The sequence below is a fragment of the Anabrus simplex genome, chromosome 2, assembly GCF_040414725.1.
Source record: "Anabrus simplex isolate iqAnaSimp1 chromosome 2, ASM4041472v1, whole genome shotgun sequence".
Classification (NCBI taxonomy): domain Eukaryota; kingdom Metazoa; phylum Arthropoda; class Insecta; order Orthoptera; family Tettigoniidae; genus Anabrus; species Anabrus simplex.
The window spans coordinates 302,855,097-302,877,713 of NC_090266.1; the positions used below are offsets into that span (position 1 = coordinate 302,855,097).

At 37.8% G+C, this 22,617-nt stretch overlaps 1 protein-coding gene across 4 annotated transcripts in view; it reads left to right on the forward strand.

Moving 5' to 3' along the window:
- LOC136864070 (ataxin-7-like protein 1) overlaps positions 1-22,617 on the forward strand; it is a 521,582-nt gene that overhangs the window by 357,107 nt on the left and 141,858 nt on the right. For all 4 annotated transcript variants that reach the window (XM_067140614.2, XM_067140616.2, XM_067140615.2 and 1 more), the window contains exon 7: positions 13,415-13,557. In XM_067140614.2, coding sequence (XP_066996715.2) covers positions 13,415-13,557 — 143 coding nt within the window. The remainder of the gene's footprint in view (positions 1-13,414; positions 13,558-22,617) is intronic.

Genomic DNA, 22,617 nt, shown 5'->3' on the forward strand with positions numbered 1-22,617 from the left:
TCACTTGGTGCACTTGTTGGATCAGTGGGATGGAACTGTTTTCCTAAGACCAAGTGTTTTACAAGCATAGTTGCTCGAACTGAAGATCAACTTCTACACGAGTTCTGTTTCAACTTCATTTTCATTTTCATTACTCAGGGTATGTTGTCATGAAAGGCATTAAATGCACAATTTACTTTCTAGAAATCTTAAGGTATAGGCGATGTCATGTATCCAAAAGTCTACCAGAGACACGGAGTTATGACATGGTCTTCAAAGGAGATTCACAAGATTATTTGGCTAGTTGATCTTCCTCAAGGGAGGGCAATTCATGTTCAGTTTCCAAAAAAGGGGTTTCAGATACATGAGTTCTTCTCAACGAGAGACGGAAAATATTGTCTGAGTGTGGTTGCTAGCAATTTCAAGTGTCTCGCCATTACATCACTTACACTGCCTTATAGTATTTCTTCATTTTCAGACAGGAGATCATAAAGTGCTGAGAAAGAATCATATTCGGCTCTGCTGATTTGGCATGCCCATATACTCATTTTCTTTATTGTTCTATCTATTTTGTTTTGGACTGTGAAGATTCTGACTTGTGTTCCTCAATTAAATTAAATTAAATTCATTTAAGTGACTGAATATATCTGCTAAATAAACAAGTCTCGCAAACCATGAGAAATCATTGAAGAATTCTTTGAAATTGCATATCCCCTCGAGAAGAAATACCCTAAATCCATGACTCAATTCAGACAAGTGGGTCAAAATTTTGCATCTTGACAACTACCTAACCTCTGTATGCTATAGCAAATGTTCATTGCCACACTCTGTATCCTTTCATAGTTCAAAAATAACATACAATTTAGAGGCCTGGCTCTGATGAAATTAACAAATTTCAGAGCTTCTCTCAGCACATCGTCCAGTTCTGTGGGCATGTTGAGACTCATGTATGCAATTATATTTTCCTATCGAACTGAAGTTAATAATTTTGCAGTGTTAGAAATATCGGTACTTCAGTCAACTCCAGCATGTAGCAGTTACCAGTTTTCACTTGTTCCAACAATGTATCTCGCATGTTTGTTGCCATTTCTTCTATTCTTCGTTTGATAGTGTTATCAGAAAATGATATAGCACCAAATTGTTTTGAGAACTTTTCACAAACTAAAATATTTACCATCTGTATTGTTGCAGGTAGTACTAACTCCAATGGTATGTGGTTGGCTGTGTTTTGCCATTAATAAGGAAACTTGATATATGCAAAAACATCATTTTCCTTTCCTCCTGTAACTGTCCATGAGTACTTTTTTTTTTTTTTTCTTTCATGAAGTTCAAGAGTTTATTGTGAGGGTGGTCAATTTGGCTTATCAGCTGCACAGCCATGCATGGTTTGGAGGTGTCATTTGAATTTCGATGGTTTCATGCACTTCTTAGATAAAATGTCACCACACAGTAAACACTGGGGCTTCTGATCATATCCAACATTCAGCACAGTAAATCTCAGCAGAGGTATTTATAGTCATATTTACGTATTTGCACTTGTTGAACAGTTTTTTACTGGCGGATCAGACTTTCAAAAACATTTTGTTAACCTTTCTTCAACCAGCAGTCCATATTATCATCTGCAAGTACTGTTACACTTCATTACATGGAAGAGCAAAGATGGAGTCTTTGTATCAGTATAAAATGATGGCATCAGGGGCACACTTGACAGTGCTGGCGCAACTGGCTGTGTACCAAATCAAACTAACAATGAATTACTCCATGACATCTTTAGACCACTTTTAGATTTACTAACAGTCCATTGTTAATTTGTACTATCTATCGGTCAAGTTAAGAGTAACATATGCTATATATAAGTTATACAACATTGAAGGCAAAGTTCCTAAATTTAGATCAACAACTGGGCGATTTGGCCATGCGATTAGGGGCGCGCAGCTGTGAGCTCGCATCCAGGTGATAGTGGTTTGGAACCCCACTGTCTGCAACCCTCAAGATGGCTTTTCGTGGTTTCCCATTTTCACACCAGGCAAATGTTGGGGCTGTACCTTAATTAAGGCCACGGCCGCTTCCGTCCCATTCCTAGGCCTTTCCTGTCCCATCATCGCCATAAGACCTATCTGTGTTGGTGCAACGTAAAGCAAATAGCAAAAAAAAAAAAAAATGAATAACGATCCCTAAATTGTATGTGTAGATAAAAATTTTGCTCTTTAAATACTTACAACTTACTTTATTATTATTGTGGACCCCTTGGATTATTGTCGCGGCCCCGCCAATGCTCCACAGCCCACAGTTTGGAAATGCCTGCCCTATAGTAAGTGAAATTTAATCAAGATGTAATGAAGCTATTCCAGTGAGCTTGCAGATGCTATCAGTGGTATCCTGTAAGAGAGAGATCAGCTCCCAGACAAAGCTATCTTTACACCGGTCTGTTTTCAAACCGACCTATCTGTATGGGAGTGAAAGATGGGTTGACTTAGGATATCTTATCCATAAGTTAGAAGTAAAGGTCGATTTACACGTCTGTTCTCACACTTCAGTCCCGTGCAGTTATAAGTCGGCAATGAATATTCCATGATGAGTTTTTTTAGTGATGATGAACTGTTAATGATGGCTATAGTCTTGGATGAAGAGGAGAAAGAGAGGAAGAAACAGTGGGTTGATCCTATATGCAAACGCAGGGGTAAGGAAGGAGAGTTTTCCACTGTATATAAGTGCTTGAAGGATGACGAAGTAAAATGTCATGGATATTTCAGAATGAGCGGATTGATATCATAATACTAGCAATTTCTGTGCTACACAGTTTCATTAGAACGTATGACGACACGCTTATACATGAAACAAGTGATTCCACAAACCAAGAGTTTGTCAATCCACAGCTCCAAAATTTGTCCCCTCGTGGTGGGAATTCGACCAGAGAGGCTTTCTGCATAAGGGATAAGTTAAAAGATTATTTCTGCTCAGAAGCTGGTTCAGTACCATGGCCAGAACACACATGAAAGATGTCGATAACGTCACTTAGTGATTGGCTGAAGACCTTCCTTATATGCTATTATATCAAGTTCTACGAATGTCAATTTTTAGTAACATAATTAGCATGTTATGACTATTATATTATTTTATACAGGCCTACTGTATATGATTATACTCATATAATTGTTATAACAATTGTTTATAACTTCATTAAATTTGGATTGATATTCACATTGTCGCAGGTACATAGGTTAAACATTTGGGGGGGGGGGGAGTTGTGCAATAAAGTGAGATATTAGTAAATGATTTACTACAACTACTACAGAAGAAGGTATTAATGATATTAGTACACTACATTTGCTTTTAAATACTTGAAAAATTAAAATGAAATTGTTGAATAATTTTTAATGCCCCTGACTTTGTAGGTTGGGGGCAGAAAGTTGGTGCCTATGTACAGACAGATTGATTTTCTTAATCTTAAAAGCTTCCATTTTCTCCCCAATTTTGTTCCATACACGCTTCTTCAAACCACTATCCATATATTTCGAATCAGCTAAATGATATAGAAAAGAATGTGCCTTCACTAATTCAATCAGCAGTTCGTCCTTCATTTTGGGAGGTAAAGAACAGTTCAGACGTACACAGATAACCTCAGTACTTGAAGAAAGCAGAGAAGCAGGAAGGTGGGAAGAAAGAAATCACGTCCGTGAAAACAAGAAAATATCATTGGCGAGCTAATATGTATTGCCAGCACGGATCACGGAGAAGCACTGAAAGTCATGGCGAATGACGTCAACGGAAGTGTTGGAACTCATCCCTTCGTTTACATGGTGACGATATTTTATTTTCACGGAAGATGCCGTCACGTCACGGAAAGCGCCGTCACGTCACGGAGATGTGTGAATCGACCTTAACAGACATGAAAGTAGTGAGGGTAATTGTACTGAGCAGTGGGAACAATGGTAGGATGTCACTTGGAATGAGGAGAGAGAGGCTAAGTTAGGAATGAACTTGATGGATGAAGCTGTACGCATAAGCCAGCTTTGTGTGGGATCATGTGAGACGAATGGAGTTGGACAGTTTACTTCAGAAAATAACGGTCTCGCTCATGGTGAATAAGAGAAGCAGAGGGAGACCCAAGGTGACTATGGTTAGACTTTGTTTCTGATGATAAAAGATCAGAAGTATGGAACTAAACGAAGCCACAGACCTAATTGCAAATAGAATTGTGGAGACATTTAGTTAATTTTGTGTGGCTCTCAGAATGAACGCTGAATGTCTGATGAAGAGAGGGGTGTGTGCGTGTCATGAAGTTCGTTATTTTTTTGTTTGTAGTCTTCTCCCAATGATATCTTCCATATTTTGTTCTGCATTTGTGATGTCTTGCTCATTTTCCCCTAAAAAATTGTATCATCGCCACACCAGAGCACATCTATTTTCTCCTCATGAAGAAAGACTCCAGTGTCAATTTTCTGTCGCACATCTCCTCTGTGTAGGCATTAAAAAGAACTGGAAACGGAGCACATTCTTGCCCAACACCTTGCTTTATTTGGTCTCCTGATATTCTCCACTCACGGTTTCATTAACGTTTAGTTTCCATATTGTTCATTGATCTTTATACTTGATCCCTGTTTTTAAGGACTTTGAAAAGGGTATTCTATTTAACATTGTTGAATGCTTTCTCTACATCCACAATGCCAGGTAGGTTTTCAGGACCTTTGTCATTCGTCATTCATGGGTCAGAGAGAGAGTGTGTGTGTGTGTCCAATAATGTTACAGTGTTCTTTATTGTTATTTTAGTAAAATCACTACTTCTTTTATGGTAAGTATTGTATTTAAAACAAAATTGAGTGTTGTATATAATATAGAGATTTATTTTGCTATATTGTAAGATGGCAAAAATGAAAGATTAAAATGAAGAAAATGTTGTTCATGGTAAGTTTCAGCCAAAAATGTATTGGAAAAGGAAGGGGTGTCTGCTATGGGTACATGTAATAGTATAAGAAATACAGTACCAGCTCTTGTTTATTCTTTATTACAATCAATCAATCAATCAATCAATACTGATCTGCATTTAGGGCAGTCGCCCAGGTGGCAGATTCCCTACGTGTTGCTTTCCTAGCCTTTTCCTAAATGATTTCAAAGAAATTGGAAATTTATTGAACGTCTCCCTTGGTAAGTTATTCCAATCCCTAACTCCCCTTCCTATAAATGAATATTTGCCCCAGTTTATCCTCTTGAATTCCAACTTGATCTTCATATTGTGATCTTTCCTACTTTTATAAACGCCATTCAAGCTTATTCGTATACTAATGTCATTCCACGCCAACTCTCCGCTGACAGCTCGGAACATACCACTTAGTCGAGCAGCTCTTCTTCTTTCTCTCAATTCTTCCCAACCCAAACATTGCAATATTTTTGTAACGCTACTCTTTTGTCGGAAATCACCCAGAACAAATCGAGCTGCTTTTCTTTGGATTTTTTCCAGTTCTTGAATCAGGTAATCCTGGTGAGGGTCCCATACACTGGAACCATACTCTAGTTGGGGTCTTACCAGAGACTTATATGCCCTCTCCTTTACATCCTTACTACAACCCCTAAACACCCTCATAACCATGTGCAGAGATCTGTACCCTTTATTTACAATCCCATTTATGTGATTACCCCAATGAAGATCTAAGAAATAATAATGCTTCATGGTGTGGGTTACTGTAGTCATGTCCTAGTTCATGAACCATGGGCAACGGCTGAGTGACCTAGTAAGTGGTCCCGAGAGTCGGGATGCCAGTTGTTTTGGAGTGGGAGTGGGCATCTTGGATATATTCTGAGTCATGGCCCTCCTTGTGCTCAGGCGGCTAGGACTATACAATCCACCAGTGGTCCCCAACCTGTTAAGCAGGGAGCACACTGCTTCCGTTCCGTTCAGTTCAGTTGACCTTGGATATTTGGTTCACGTGCAATCAAATGTCCAGCCGCCTACTGCTTCAGTTCCGCACGCTCAGCATTTCTCCCCCACCATCCGTTCAGTCGAGCTTGCCCTCACAAGCAAAGTTGATGGAAGGTAGACCCCACCTTGCGAGCCTCTGGCGAAGTGTTTTATTTGAGTTCAATGAGTGTGATCAATGAAGAACTGCTGACTGAAGTTGTAAAAGACATCCTGATATCATGATATGCAAGGAGAAGATAAAGTCAATCGGCAAGAAGTGATAATGATGCAGCAACTCTGTCCTCTGTGGCCAAGGAGTTGGACAATTTTTTAAATGACAAATATGCAAAAGTGGATAGAAAGCCCGCGGATTGGCGACAAAAAGTTCTATGAAACCATGCAATAAACAGCTATTTTAGTCCTCTGCTACAAATTGAATTTAAATCTAAAATAACTACTCTAGTGACGGAATATGACAGACTGTACACTGACTTGTAGTATTACACAATTCTAATTACTTTGACCAAGTAGTATTGTTAAATAAAATATGAAAGGGAATCAATAGTTACTTCATTGTTACTGCTAGTCACTCAAAAGGTGAAAATGGTTTTCTGAAATTTGATGTTTTTAAAGGTAGAACGCTTAGCAACTTAAAAACTTGAGAGAGTAATATTCTGAAATATTTAAAGAAGTTGTGCTCATCAAGTAGCAAGTCCGGAAAGTGAAGGTAATATTTCATTTATACAAAATCTTCTCTTTTCTCTCTTCTTCTTCTTCTCCTTCGTCGTCTTCTTCTTCTTCTTCTTCTTCGCCGTCTATAATTTCTCTCGGACAAAGAGCTCGACATTACTACAGGTGCTATTCCAAGCCAGGTTCACTGACAGATTCCGAAAGAGACGGAAGGCATGTGCGGCAGACAAACTGATGCGAACTGATATGCGGGAAACTGAACTGAACTGAACCGAGCGGGACGGATGCTATGTGCTCCCTGCTTAAGGGGAGAGATCGTCACTTGGACTATGTCTAAGTAGGGAGCTCAGAACATTTTAAGCAAACCTCGGACGTATGGGAGTAACGGAGTCCCACTCCCATTTGACACGCAAGGGACTCCTTGGAAACAGCTTGGTGAACGAAATGGAATTCGATGGGGGGAGATGTCAATATTAATGGGGCTTATGGGCGAAAGAAAGTAGAACTGGCTCAGTCAACAAAGGAGATGCATATGGATATGCTAGGATTAAGGGATATTCGGGTAAGGGGAGATAACGAGGAAGAGATAGGAGATTATAAAGTGTACATGACAGGTGTTAAAAAGGGAAAGGGTAGGACTATTCATCAGAGATACTATTGCACGCAGCATAGTTTTTGTTAGGCATGTAAATGAGTGATTGATGTGTGGGTAGATTTGGCAGTTGGAGGAATTAAGACGAGAATTGTCTCAGTGTATTCACCATGTGAGGGTGCAGAGGGGAATGAAGTTGACAAGTTTTATGAATCATTGAGTGACATCATAGTCAGGGTGAACAGCAAGGAAAAGATAGGAGAGTGCTAATGGGCGATTTCAATGCCAGAGTTGGAAATAGAACTGAAGGATACAAAAGGGTGATTGGTAAATGTGGGGAAGATATGGAATGTAACAGGATGATGATACAGAAGTTCATTCCCATAGTGAACTTGAAATATTTGTCCTGAATGAGTAAATTTATAATACCAATATAGTTGGTCTGTTATTGGACATTATAAATTTTCCAGCTAACTCATTCCTGGTTGCCAGCGTTTCACTCCAGTGTGCTAAGATGGGTCTCATTGGTTGGTAAATAGCACACCTACCAAGATGCATACTAGCCATGGTGGAAGTTGGGGCGAAACGCTGACAATCAGGAATGAGTTAGCTGGAAAATATATAATGTCCAATAACGGGCCAACTATATTGGTATTAGGTAATAGGAATGCGAAGTATTTGCTAGACTCCTGTGCTAGTATGGGTTTAGCAGTTATAAATATTTTCTTAACCCGTTAACGCCGGAATTTTTTTTTTAAATTTTTATTTGCCTGTTATACATGTTGCTTCTGATTGTGTCTAGAGTATGTATACGAAGTTTTACGCATTTCCGCCCAGTAGTTTCCCCGCGAGGGATCGTGTCCATATGATCACACTAGGCGGGAGTGGGAGCATTTCATTTTATCATTAATATCTTTGTAAATGTATTACTATTTTAATAGGCGACAAGTACTTTCTCCAAATTCAACATATAATGTACAAAAACACTTGTGTAAAATATATGGGTACAACAAACCATGAAATGAAAAAAGTGAGAGAGCTATAAGAAAAAGCATTTGTTCATCACTCTATCACCGTTTACCGATTTGGTTGTCTTTTCTTAGCGTTATTCAACTGTATGGTAAGGAACAAAGCAAGGAATGCAGAGTCCAACGTTGCATTTCAAGTACTGGGTATGTACAGTGCTGAAACAGTTAATTCCAGCACATCTGCGACAATTATCAGATGCTACTAGATGATTTCTGCCATCTAAGCGAATATCATTGGGGGTGCGACCTTGATGAACCGTTCCAATGGGATGTCCTGCCCCAGATGGTGGATTCCTGTATGCCTTGAGATATGTCTGTACGATGTGGCGGTGAAAGTCAAGCTGAGGGATGTCAGCAGCTGATCTTCTCATAAGCTTCCAGGCATTATGTGCTGTAACATCGAGCATCCACGTAAATAGGGACCACCACCACTTCTTCCCCCGTATGCCTATGCGGTAGTAGGAGACATTCTCATCCATTTTGTCCGTACCTCCCATGTGCTTATTGTATGCCCCGAAAACAGCGGGATGTCTCACACGTACTCTCTTCTTCTCTGTTTGAGAGTAACATGAAACAGAAGATGCAGGATCTGCGCCGTAGCACGTGGATGCAATGGTTACGACGGAATTGTCAACCCATCTTACAATTCCAATCCCATCTTCCACATGCATGGCGACCTCAAATGTTCCACGGGGCTTCTTCTTCATTTCCGTTACTGTGGGAGGAGGACATTCTTTGGGAACACGATTCTCTCTGATAGTCCCAGTCCCTCCGTAGCCACGGCGCTTCAGCTCTTGAAGAAGTGTCATGTTTGTGAACAGGTTATCAAAGTAAAGGCGGAACGGCAGTACTTTGATGTCCTCTGGCAGTTCATCAGCATCATGGGAGCTGCACATTTACCGTAGGCCTTTTCGTATTCAGAGTTTTCTTTTGGATTCCTTCCTTGATAAATATCAAAATTGATAAGGTATCCAGAGGATGTATTAAAAAACACCAGACTTTGTAACCGAAACGTATCGGTTTCCCCCTTATGAATTGCTTGCAGCCATGCCCGCCAAAGTATTTTACCATGCACTCGTCGAAATCGAGATTGTGCTCAGGCCTGAACATGGAAACGAATCGCTTTTTCAGAAGATCCATAAGGGGGCGTAATTTCCACATCTTGTCATTGGGAACTGGCTGGGTGCTATCTGCACAATGAATAAATTTACACATATCTAAGAACCTGTCTCTGCGCATAGCATTGACAACTAGTTCATTGCGCAAGTCCTCACTTGCTTCCCAGTACGAACGTTTACTGGGAACAGGGTTGTAACCAGACAGCAACAGAATAGCAATAAATACTTTCATTTCCTCTGGCGAGAAATTAGGATCAGGGGAATTTTTAAAAAGTGCGTACTTCCTTGATTCTTGCAACAGCAGTTCAATAACTTCACCATCAAAGAATGTTTCAAAACACTGCACAGGGGATTTATTACGAAACAACGTGTAGTCGGGTTCTGGTAAAACACTTTCTTGATTTAGTATGTTACACTTATTCCACGAGTAAATGTTTGTTTTCTTCTTCTTGGCAGAAGTGTCTGCTTGTTCAGTATCATCTGTTGCACATCATCCCAAACGTACATTATTTGTATACACAATTTCCGCCTTGCTGGATAGTTGACGGCCAGTGAGATTGTCAACTAAACCACCACCATCTTCGTCACCTGAATCTTCATCAGATGGTACGTTCACTTCAGGCGGTTTGATGAATATTCCCTTCACCGTTTCCTCTTCACTGTCATCAGCCTCCAAAATATCGAGGACTTCCTTTAGAGTTATGTTCCTGCAAAAAATCAGGACATGTGTAAAGAAAGCAGGCTATTTACAGTCTAAACGTACTTTTACCTATATTATGGACTAATAGAAATGTCTGATACATTCGCAACTACCGTAGGTATGTTTTCGAGCACCGTTATTGAGATGTAGAAGCGAAGGTTAGGGCACAGATATGCCGTAAAACAACATATAATAGCAGTGGGAGTAGGAGAAATAACTTTTAAAATGTTAAAACAGAGACCCCTGATAATATTCTCCTAAAATCCTAGCTCATTACATGTGTGATATTTTATGAAATCGAAAGCCACCACTAGAGCCTAGCGTGTTCGTACGGTCACGCTAAAAATTCATGGCATATAATATAGTAGTAAGAACATTTTTCCTCTTGGAAATTATCCAGCATTCAATATGATTTATATAAAATATATCGGTGCAGTTTTCATGGGCTAATATGTGTGAACAGGACTAGAAAACAATTACTTACTTGAAGCACGCATCCATTGTTGATCCTCACAGAGGCACACTCCAACTCACAATGCAATAATGCCACCAATTGAGAACTATAACATAATATATCGATCAGGCCGAGTTGCCAGATGTATGTCAAAGAGAATAAAACAATAATTAGTAGATTAAACCCGAAGGATTTGAAAATATACAGTATTATTTAAGGCATTGCGATGCGTGATCATGCACACACGGCGTTAATGGGTTAAAGCATAAGGCTATTCACTGCTACACATGGGAGGATAGGGGTACCAGATCCATAATAGACTATATATATCTTAACAGACTTTGAATTCAGGAAATCTGTTAGGAATGTAGGTGTTTTTCGGGGATTTTTCGATGATACAGACCATTATCTGATCTGTACCAAATGAAGTATCTGTAGGCCTAGGATAGAGAAGAAAGTGCAATCTGTCTGCAAACGAATAAGGGTAGAAAATCTCCAGGATGAGGAAATTAGACAGAAGTACATGGATATGATTAGTGAGAAGTTTCGAAGAGTAGACAGTAAGCAGGTTCAGGATATAGAAAGTGAATGGGTGGCATACAGGGATGCTGTAGTAGAAACAGCAAGGGAATGCCTAGGAACAACTGTGTGTAAAGATGGGAAAAGGCGAACATCTTGGTGGAATGATGAAGTGAGAGCAGCCTGTAAATGTAAAAAGAAGGCTTATCAGAAATGGCTCCAAACAAGGGCTGAGGCAGACAGGGATTGGTACGTAGATGAAAGAAACAGAGCAAAACAAATAGTTGTTGAATCCAAAAAGAAGTCATGGGAAGATTTTGGTAATAACCTGGAAAGGCTAGGTCAAGCAGCAGGGAAACCTTTCTGGACAGTAATAAAGAATCTTAGGAAGGGAGGGAAAAAGGAAATGAACAATGTTTTGAGTAATTCAGGTGAACTCATAATAGATCCCAGGGAATCACTGGAGAGGTGGAGGGAATATTTTGAACATCTTCTCAATGTAAAAGGAAATCATCCTGGTGGTGTTGCGAACAGCCAAGCTCATGGGGAGGAGGAAAATGATGTTGGTGAAATTATGCTTGAGGAAGTGGAAAGGATGGTAAATAAACTCCATTGTCATAAAGCAGCAGGAATAGATGAAATTAGACCTGAAATAGTGAAGTATAGTGGGAAGGCAGGGATGAAATGGCTTCATAGAGTAGTAAAATTAGCATGGAGTGTTGGTAAGGTACCTTCAGATTGGACAAAAGCAGTAATTGCACCTATCTATAAGCAAGGGACCAGGAAGGATTGCAACAACTATCGAGGTATCTCATTGATTAGTATACCAGGCAAAGTATTCACTGGCATCTTGGAAAGGAGGGTGCGATCAGTCGTTGAGAGGAAGTTGGATGAAAACCAGTGTGGTTTCAGACCACAGAGAGGCTATCAGGATCAGATTTTCAGAATGCGCCAGGTAATTGAAAAATGCTACGAGAGGAATAGGCAGTTGTGTTTATGTTTCGTAGATATAGAGAAAGCATATGACAGGGTACCGAGGGAAAAAATATTCGCCATACTGGGGGACTATGGAATTAAAGGTAGATTATTAAAATCAATCAAAGGCATTTATGTTGACAATTGGGCTTCAGTGAGAATTGATGGTAGAATGAGTTCTTGGTTCAGGGTACTTACAGGGTTTAGACAAGGCTGTAATCTTTCACCTTTGCTGTTCGTAGTTTACATGGATCATCTGCTGAAAGGTATAAAATGGCAGGAAGGGATTCAATTAGGTGGAAATATAGTCTGGCCTATGCTGACGAATTGGTCTTAATGGCAGAATGTGCTGAAAGCGTGCAGTCTAGTATCTTGGAACTATAAAATAGGTGGAATAAATATAGTATGAAAATTAGCCTTTTTTATGACTAAACTAATGTCAGTAGATAAGAAACTCAACAGAATTGAATGTCAGATTGGTGATGCAAAACTGGAACAGGTAGATAATTTCAAGTATTTAGGATGTGTGTTCTCCCAGGATGGTAATATAGTAAGTGAGATTGAATCAAGGTGCAATGAAGCTAATGCAGTGAGCTCGCAGTTGTGTTAAACAGTATCCTGTAAGAAGGAAGTCAGCTCCCAAACAGAACTATCTTTACATCGGTCTGTTTTCAGACCAACTTCACTTTACGGGAGCGAAAGCTGGGTGGACTCAGGGTATCTCATTCATAAGTTGGAAGTAACAGACATGAAAGTAGCGAGAATGATTGCTGGTAAAAACAGGAGGGAACAACGGCAGGAGGGTACTCATAATGAGGAGATAAAGACTAAGTTAGGAATGAACTCGATGGATGAAGCTGTACGCATAAACTGCCTTTGGTTGTGTGGTTATGTGAGGCAAATGGAGGAAGATAGGTTACTTAGAAGAATAATGGACTCTGTTATGGAGGGTAGGAGAAGTAGAGGGAGACCAAGACGACAATGGTTGGACTCGGTTTCTAGCGATTTAAAAATAAGAGGTATAGAACTAAATGAGGCCACAGCACCAGTTGCAAAGAGAGGATTGTGGCAACATTCGATAAATTCACAGAGGCTTGCAGACTTAACGCTGAAAGCCATAACTGTCTATAATGATGTATGTATGTATGTACAAGAAATAATGACTGCTTGAATTCCAGTTGCATTATATTATGTGCCTACGTAATGTAATAAATATATAATGTAATAATAGTAAATCAAAACCCTTCTTATTAACTTACCATCTCAGTCATCAGTAAAAGTGTAAAAGTTTATGCCTTAAATACAAATTCTAATTCCCTCCAATGTATAAAATATAAATAAAAATAAAAATAAAAATTTCTAATTCCAGATATAGACTATAGTTAGAACTGACCAATGCTTTTCTGTAATTTAATTTGCTGTATACTGTATAATTATTTTTTGTATTCCATGTGTCCAATTAGGTCAAACGGCGTCCCAGACGACGCAAGTGCCCAATCTGCGTATTGCTGCCGGCAGAGGCACACTGCAACTGGCATCCCCGCAATTCACCTACCTAACAACAGGACCAGTTACCTTCCAACAAATTCCGGTTCTAAGTTCCCAGGTGAGTTATAATTACGGTTTGTGAATATGATTATTTTTTCCTGTATGAATGTTTCTAATTTTTAGCATTTACTATTCTAAATAGGAAATTAGTATTGTTGTTCCTTTCTAACAAACAAAAACTATCTCCAAAAATAATTTAATCTCTTAATAAAATGGACTGAACAAAACAAGCAGGGTATCAACCAAGGGGGGAAAAAATCCAGGCAGGGAAAGACAGAGGAAGACACAATCCACTTGGGAACACCCCTGAAAATGGTCAGCGCTTTTTAGCATCTGGGGATAGTGCTTCAACTAACAACAAAATTATATAGATACATATTAAAGAAGGTGCCACCGCTGGAACCAAGGACATACTCGACAATCAGAATCATGAGCCAGAGTTTTGTACCAATCACCCAGCCACGTAATAACAGGACTAAACATTGCATGGTTACCATCACAAAATATTCTGACAGAGGTGTTTCATGGACCCAAATGAGAAGGTGTGTGTAAACTGTGCAATGATACTGTTACAGATATTGTGTAGGTAGTTGTGCAAAAAGAATGGACTCTGTTGGCCACTTTGTGGCACACTTCAATAGTCCAAGTGAAGTTTTTACAATAATGGCCACCTGAGTCTGTACTATCATTATAGTCATTTTCTAGTCTCAAACCATCTTCCATTCTGATAGAACCTGACCGATAATTTATAATATTGTTTAAAATATGATTTACAGGTTTGTAATTGTTATAATATTTAACAAGGGAACATAGCTTGTTTGTTGAGGAATAGTTATTCTCTTTTTATGCCATTTAATATAGATCTCTATGACTAATTATCTGACCAATGTGAGTTTGGAAATAAGGTGATTATCCACCATCTGTTGAGCAAAGTATGAGTTGACTGCTGAAGACAGCACTTAGATGTAAATTTGGATATATTACAACTTTTTCCTTGACATAACACACCAGCACAATCCCAAACAAATCATTCCAATGATGAATGGCCGGTACTTCACTCAGTAAAATACAATCGTCTGTTACAGCATTCAAGACATGGTGCATCTCTCACTTAGTCACATCCACCAAGGGAATTATTTGAGATTTCAAAATCTGTCCTTCTTCTTCTTCTTCTTCTTCTTCTCCTCCCCCTCCTTCTTATTCTTCTTCTTCTTCTTCTCCTCCTTCTTATTCTTCGTCTTCTTCTCCTTCTTCTTCTTCTTCTTCCACAAAGAAATCTCTTGTCTACAAAGATTTGACCGCCAGCGACCCATTGTGTTAAAAGGCGCTGGGTGGATGCATGTCAGCGGAGAAGTATCTTTAAACAAGAATGCTGCTTCTGTAGGCACAAAATAGGTGTTCAAGGAAGGTCTCTAGAACTTTTAGCATAAGTAATAACATGGACATTAGCTTGCAAGTAAAAATCAAATTTATTTTGAACCGATTGCTAGGTGTAAAAATGAGAAGCCATGGAACCATTTTGTGGGCTTCTGACAGTGAAGTTCAAACCCACAATCTCCCAAATGCAAGCTAACAGCCTCATGGGCCAAACCATGCAGCAGCTTGCTCAGTTTAACCATACCGTGTTTTAAAAGCATACTCAAAGGAATATTATATGCTTGACATATAGTTAAGACCCCCTTTAGATTATAGTGGGTAAATACTAAAGGGTTATGCAACTTTATTTGTATAAAATGGATTGTGTATTGTCAATCAGTCACTACTGATCTGTATTTAGGACAGTTGCCCAGGTGGCAGATTCCCTATCTTTTGTTTTCCTAGCCTTTTCTTAAATGATTTCAAAGAAATTGGAAATTTATTGAACACCTCCTTTGGTAAGTTATTCCAATCCCTACCTCCCCTTCCTATTAACAAATATTTATTCATCCCAATTTGTTAACCACTAACTGTTACTGAGATGAGTTACTTGTATTTTGCTCATTTTTAAATAACATCCACATATAGTCAAAAATGGAGGCTGTATAAGTGGTCAAATGCTTCCATATAATGTAGATTACGTGGTGGCACTCATGGGCATGTATGAATGCTCTTCTCTCCCAGTCATGTATGACCACCAACTGAGGGGAGAGTATTCGTTTATTGTAATCAAAACTATTACATCAGTTTTTGATAGTACTACAAAATACCAAAGATATCCCAGTTAGCAAAATGTTACATAAATGTTTGAATTATATGATACATACCCAATAAATATTATTTATACTTAAAAGTTATATGACCTTAGCCTTCTAGCCTAGACTTTAACCATGTTACAGAGTCTAGGATACCTCCTCCTGTATATTTTTTAATTTTTTATTATTTATTTATTGTTAGTAGTGGCCAAGTTAGGACTCATGCTCTTCTCTTACACTTAACCACTTGATTGTACAGAAAAATTGTGGAGAATATTTAATTTTTAAAAGAAACTAATGTGTAATATAACTTCAAAATAAATGCAACATAATAATTATACCAATATGTACATATCATTTGTCAAATTACTAAATGAAATTTAATTTAATGAAAATTAACTAACTTACACGCGCGCGCACGCGCACACACACACACACACACACACACACACACACACACACTCATCATCATTATTATCATCATTCACTCATTAAGTTTCATACCGTTGGTTTATACATCTAAGAGGTACTTTCTGTAGGAAGACTTGAAAGACTCTAATGAGTTACTGCTGTGGGTGTTATTTGGAGCCGTGTTCCATAATCAAGTTCCCGTCGCAATAAATGAGCGATTATAGGCAGCTGACCTGCTAAAGAGAATGGCAAGTATAGTAACAGAGCATGTATTATGCTGTGGAAAAGAGGAAAGGTATGTAAAGTTTGATGACAGGTACTGGGGAGTTCCCTCAGTGATCTGAACACCAACACGGCTACATGAAGATTTCTGAGTTCTACAAATTTCAGAAGGGAAAGTTGCCTGTAATAAGGTGTGACATGTGAGTCATAGTGTAAGGAAAATATAAATATGATGCAGGAATTCATGGTCTTTAGTATATTTCTGATTTGCTTTTTCATTGCATGTATGAATACAGTATCACAGTAATGGAAATATAGGGAGAACTAATGTTTTTATAAGTCTTATTTTTGTATTTAATGGTAAAATGCTTTGGTAGTATTTCAGAGGATGGAATGTGGCATATGCTCTTTTACAGATACGAGTGATATGTTCATTCCAGTTTAGGTTTTCATTTATAACACCTAGATTATTTACTGAACTTTCACACAGAATTTTGGTAGCAGATAGAGTGAGCGAAGGGATGTCTAAATTCTTTGTCATGTTTATTAATTTTGATTGTCCAACTATAATGGCTTTTGTCTTGGAGGGATTTATTAATATAGAGTTTTCACAAGCATTTGATGATATATTTTGTAAGTCAGCATTCATTCTATCAGTTGCTATACAAATATCTCCAACTATAATGGCTTTTGTCTTGGAGGGATTTATTAATATAGAGTTTTCACAAGCATTTGATGATATATTTTGTAAGTCAGCATTCATTCTATCAGTTGCTATACAAATATCTCTCGGTATTGTGTGATTAATTTAATTGGAGGTCATCAGCATATATATGATAATTGCAATATTTCAGTCAAGGTGTACAAAATAAAAAGCAATGGTTCAAGTACAAAACGTTGGGATACTCTGACACAAGTGTGATAACAGATATAACTTGAAAACAATATTCTTTCACCCATGGGTAACTAATGCAGATATCGAGCTTGAATTATTATTATTATTATTATTATTATTATTATTATTATTATTATTATTATTACTTGTATGTATGACTATGAAGTGATGTACATTCATTTAGTATTATTATTGTTATTATTTATGTAGTTGAATGATCATATTGTGTGCGAGATGTCATTAAAGTATTAGTATTATTATTTACATAGTCGAATGATTGTATTGTGTGTGAGGTTATGTCATGAAACGTGTTGTACATAGACATTGATATCAGTTCTGTTAACGTAAATACCTTTAAATTAATATTATAATTTATTCTTACCTGTATATATAACTTGTAATCCATAATTGTGAAACACACTGTAACTTCCAGAATGATATAGGCATGAGAACGATTGAAAATATTCCATCCATTGTAAACTGTGTATTACACTCTAGAATTTTCACGAAGGCATTTCTTGTAACGTATCTTTCTGGAAGCCTGGCCAGGATATATATAAAGAGACGATCTCGACGGTGACAAGTCAGTTACTGCTGAGTTATTGATTGGAAGTTATTCTCGTGTTGACATGCCATAGTTGCAGTTTCCATATTGAAGTAACATGCTTATATGCAGTAATCTGTTTTCAACTGTGTTCCAAAGTTTTAATCTCCATGTGCAGAGATTGGTAGTTGTTTTTAATAATGGTGATTTTGTTGATATCCTCGAACTGAAGTGTTTTGATACTGTGAATAAGATTGTGTATGTTAATTTGGGAATATATGTAAATATAATTAATTGTACAAACTGACAGCATCTCGTGTGCGTCTGTGCGGATATGTTAACTCCTGTCTGTTTCATTGCCCATTGAGGAGTAGTATTCTTTATAATGACTCGCTGTCTGTGGTTTGTGAGCTAAGAGCTAAAGAGGTGTAAAGCAGTTTGATTAGATAAAGGTATTTTAATTTGGCCAGCAATATGTCCATGTTTACAGTGTCAAATGCACTACTAAAATAAGAAGAGTAAATAATGTGACCTTCTGTTCACCCATTGCATATCTAATGTATTCTGTAACCTTCAATACAGCAGTGGTGTCCCTTTTTAAAGTCTCACGGTGAAAGGGTCAAACAAGGAATATTTGTTAAGATTCTTGGTTAGTTGCCGATGGATTATCCATTCAAAGGGTTTGGAGAGAGATGAAAGTATACACGATAGTCTGATAGGGAGATAGCTGGAGACTTTTGGTACCGGATTAATGATTGCATCTTTCCATATCCTTGGATATGTTCCAGAACTGAGGCAGAAAGTATATATGTGAGCAATTACTGGGCAAATAATATCTAGAATACGTTTAATGATTATGATTGGGAGATCATCAGCTCCAGTTGCATTTGACTTGACCGAAAGCAGTTCACGCTTCATCTCGGTTTCATTAACAGTATGGAATATGAATCTGTGAATCTGTGTTTGGTGCTTAATTTTAATGTCTGAGAAGTGTTTTTTGAAGTCGCCATGTGGTATATCTGGGTTATAATGTTTCGGTTCAAGTTTCCCTATTCTCATGGAGCGAATCTCTTGCCATGTGTTTCATGGAGTCAAATTATTGGCTAGCTGTTGGTAGTGAAAGAATTTCTTCTTATGGATCGCTGCTTTAATTTTGTTGTGCAGAGACCAATACAGTTCAAGTACAGTAGGAGAGCTGGTTCGTCTATATAGCCGATTTAACGAATCTCGATGGGACATCGTGAGTTTAACGACATCACTTAGTCATGGGGAGGGAGGTCTAGATACCTTAATTCTACATTCTGGGGCATGCTTGTCGAGGAGACCAAGTAAGAGGGAATTGAACGTTTGTAGTTTCATATAAATGTCATCTATGTTAATTATGTCCTTCCAAGGAGAATTAGAAGTATCCAGTCTAAAGTCATGCATATTTATATGTTTAATGTCCCTGAAAGTGATATATATCATTTTATATTTTGGTACTTTGAGAGAATATGACAGGTATATCAAGATATGCTTAGAAATGCATGGAAAATTTTATGACGATTTTTCATAACCATTAAATCAAGAAGGGTATGAGAGGGTGAGTTGGTTCCAATAGTGCGGTTAGTCGGTTGTAGTGGTAATGCTGTCATGTTACCTGACTGAAATATGTTTAGCAGTTGCTTCGTTTCACTTTTCTGCTGTAATATGTCAGTATTTAAATTCCCGAATATTAATACGTGTTCATATTTCTTACTACATATGAACGGACAAAGACAGTGAACAGAATCCCCCACCTCCAGTCACAGATGAAAACTATAAGAAAGAGCATCTTCCATCGCAATCACATACAGCTGATTTTATTAGCTAAAGAAAATGTCAAACATATTCCTACTGCATATGAATACTCAAAGACAATTAACAAAACTCCCTCCTCCATTCACGGATGACCACCAACTGGGGGAGACAACCGCCCATGGCAGTCCTTGCAATCACATGCAAATACTTTTGCTAGTATTAGAAAATATCAAACTTACTTCAACTAACAAACTGTCACAACACATGATTAAACTATAATTTACTGTTATAGTATCAGAAGGTCTTTGATAGAGTGCAACATCACAAGATGATTGAAATATTAAGAAGTATTGGTCTAGATGATAATGATCTAAGAATCATTGTCAACTTACACTGGAATCAGACTGTTTCTGTTAGACCGAGAGAGGAAAATATGGAAGACTTACATATCCAATGGGGTGTACGGCAAGGTTGTATAATATCTCCATTGCTATTTAATAATATTCAGAATGTATCTTCAGGGAAGCCCTGAATGATACACAAATGGGAGTGCTATTAAATGGACAATGGATAAACAACATTCAATATGCAGATGACAATGTAATTTTTTGCAGATATCTCATTGAAAGAGTAGCATTCACTAGTCATGAATACGGTATTGACATTAATATAAAGAAAACCAAAGTTATGGTTATAAGTAAAAACTTTATCCCTGCATGTCATCTAGTAATTGACCATAAACCTGTTGAACGAGTCCGGAAATACGCTTATCTCCGCACCATCGTTAATGATCAATGGGATAATTCGGTTGAAGTGAAGTTCCGCATTGGAAAAGCTAGGACTGGGTTAAACAAAATGGGAAAACTGTTTAAAAGTTGTGACTTAACATTAGTCGCAAAAATGAGACTCCTTCGCTGCTATGTATTTTCTGTTCTGTATTACGGTGTTGAAACATGGATTTTAACGAAGTCGCTCAGTCAAATATTAGAGGCCTTCGAGATGTGGCTATACCAAAGGATGCTAAGTGTGTCATGGAAGATCATGTCACAAAGGCAAAGATCCTTCGAAAAATGAGAAAAGATAAGGAAGTACTGACCACTGTAAAAACGTGGAAACTACAGTACCTCTATCACATCATGAGAACAATTTATGAACTTCATCGTATAGATCCGTATTGATACAGTTGATACATGAGAAACGGAAGCAGGAACCATCTACTGCAAAAAATCCTGCAAGGAAAGATACCTGGAAAGAGAGGTGTTGGCAGATGAACCTCCTAGCTAAAAAACCTCAGATACTGGACTCTAAGACATCGGCAGAGTTACTGCAGGCAGCTCACAAGAGAGAAGACACAGCCAAGATGGTTGCCGACATCTGGAACGGATAGGGACAACAACAACAACAACAACAAGTACGTGTTCTATGAATGCTACTTAGACATATCCTTGGATGTTAGACAACCTTAGCCTTCTGAGTTATTTTCTGGATCTAGTTCAGGCTCTCTCTTCCTTAAATACATGTAATTTTCTCTGTTGTCTCCTTCGTTAGATTTATTTTCCCACATTCCTCTGAAAAAATATTTTTCTGCACTTTATATATTCTGTGTTAGACGACATTTCATCCTGTATTTTAATACTAGCCAAGGCACTTACTCCATTTTTGCTCTTTTTATCTGATCTGACCATCTACCATTGCTGCTTATAATTATCCCTAAGTATTCAATTTGTTCGACCACTTCTAGCTTTGTGTTACCCATCCATCACCGTTCACTCTTTGACTCTTTGACTCTGATTTTCTGTGGATTAACACTTAGATTCCACTCTTTACAAAAACAAATTATCTCATTAATACTATTTTTCATCTTGGCAATAATTGTTAATGTGAGTAGAAGGATGTAGTCAGCGAAGATATGGCCTGGAATATCTTGATTCTTGAAACATGGAGAAGCTCCTTTCTCAAAGCATTTTGATTGAAAGATATCATAACTTTTATATTTTTTATATAAATTTATATTTTGTGGTATAACATTTATAAACCATAAAAATAATATACGTGACACTGTACACCACTATTTAAGACCCAAATTTGAAATTCTCTCTCCCAATACTACACCATTGTTTTACTTTGATAGAACCTTAGTTAAGACCATGGCCACTTCCTTCCCACTCCTAGCCCTTTCCTATCCCATAGTTACCATAAGAACTATTTACATCGGTGCGACGTTAAGAAACTAGTAAAAAAAAAAAGTGAAGTCCAGGTATAACGGCATCTTGGATGATGTTCAAAGACTGTGTTGCAGATAACCATATCAAATTATCATAGTTATAGCAGAGCTTAAATATATTGTAATTACATTCAGTATTTTATTTTTCCCATGTTGTAATTGCCAACACAGAACTCCTGTAGATTTACTTTAGAGCTCGTTAAATTATCTTAGTTATAGGAGAGTTTGCATATATTGTAAATATATTCATTATTTAATTTTTCTGGTAAATACCTTCCGAAAAATCAGTGTTGAATGGCATATGAAGCCATCTTATATTGCAGTCAATACTGTCATTTATAATATTTGGGATAAACTGATGCATGAAGAAGAATGGTTTTCTGTTGATGAAATCTAATCAAAATTGAATCTAGCGAAGAAGTCAGCTAAGAATAACATGACGACAAGCATAATTGGCAGTCATACAAATTTTAGTGAAAAATGGAATGGTATGTATAGGTACATTAATGCAGAAACAGGTTCCAAGGAGGACATTCCAGGAATCTGATGTATCCACAATGATACACACAAAATGCTGTCAACTTGTGTACACGGATTTACTTACAATTATTTACAAATTGAATGCATATAACCTTAATCACTGTATCGCAAACAAAACACTTCACGCCGAGAACATCAAAAAAGCTGCCATTTTAACAACTACTTATCACTTCAACATAGAGACTGCAACCACTGCATGTCAACTACCGAATTTACCGAGGCAATTCACATACTTCAAACACTCGTTAGCACGACGTACGTCTGGTCAGAACAATTGCTTTTAAACAATGACTTACTAAACAATAACTCATCTCTACCATCAAGATTGCCTC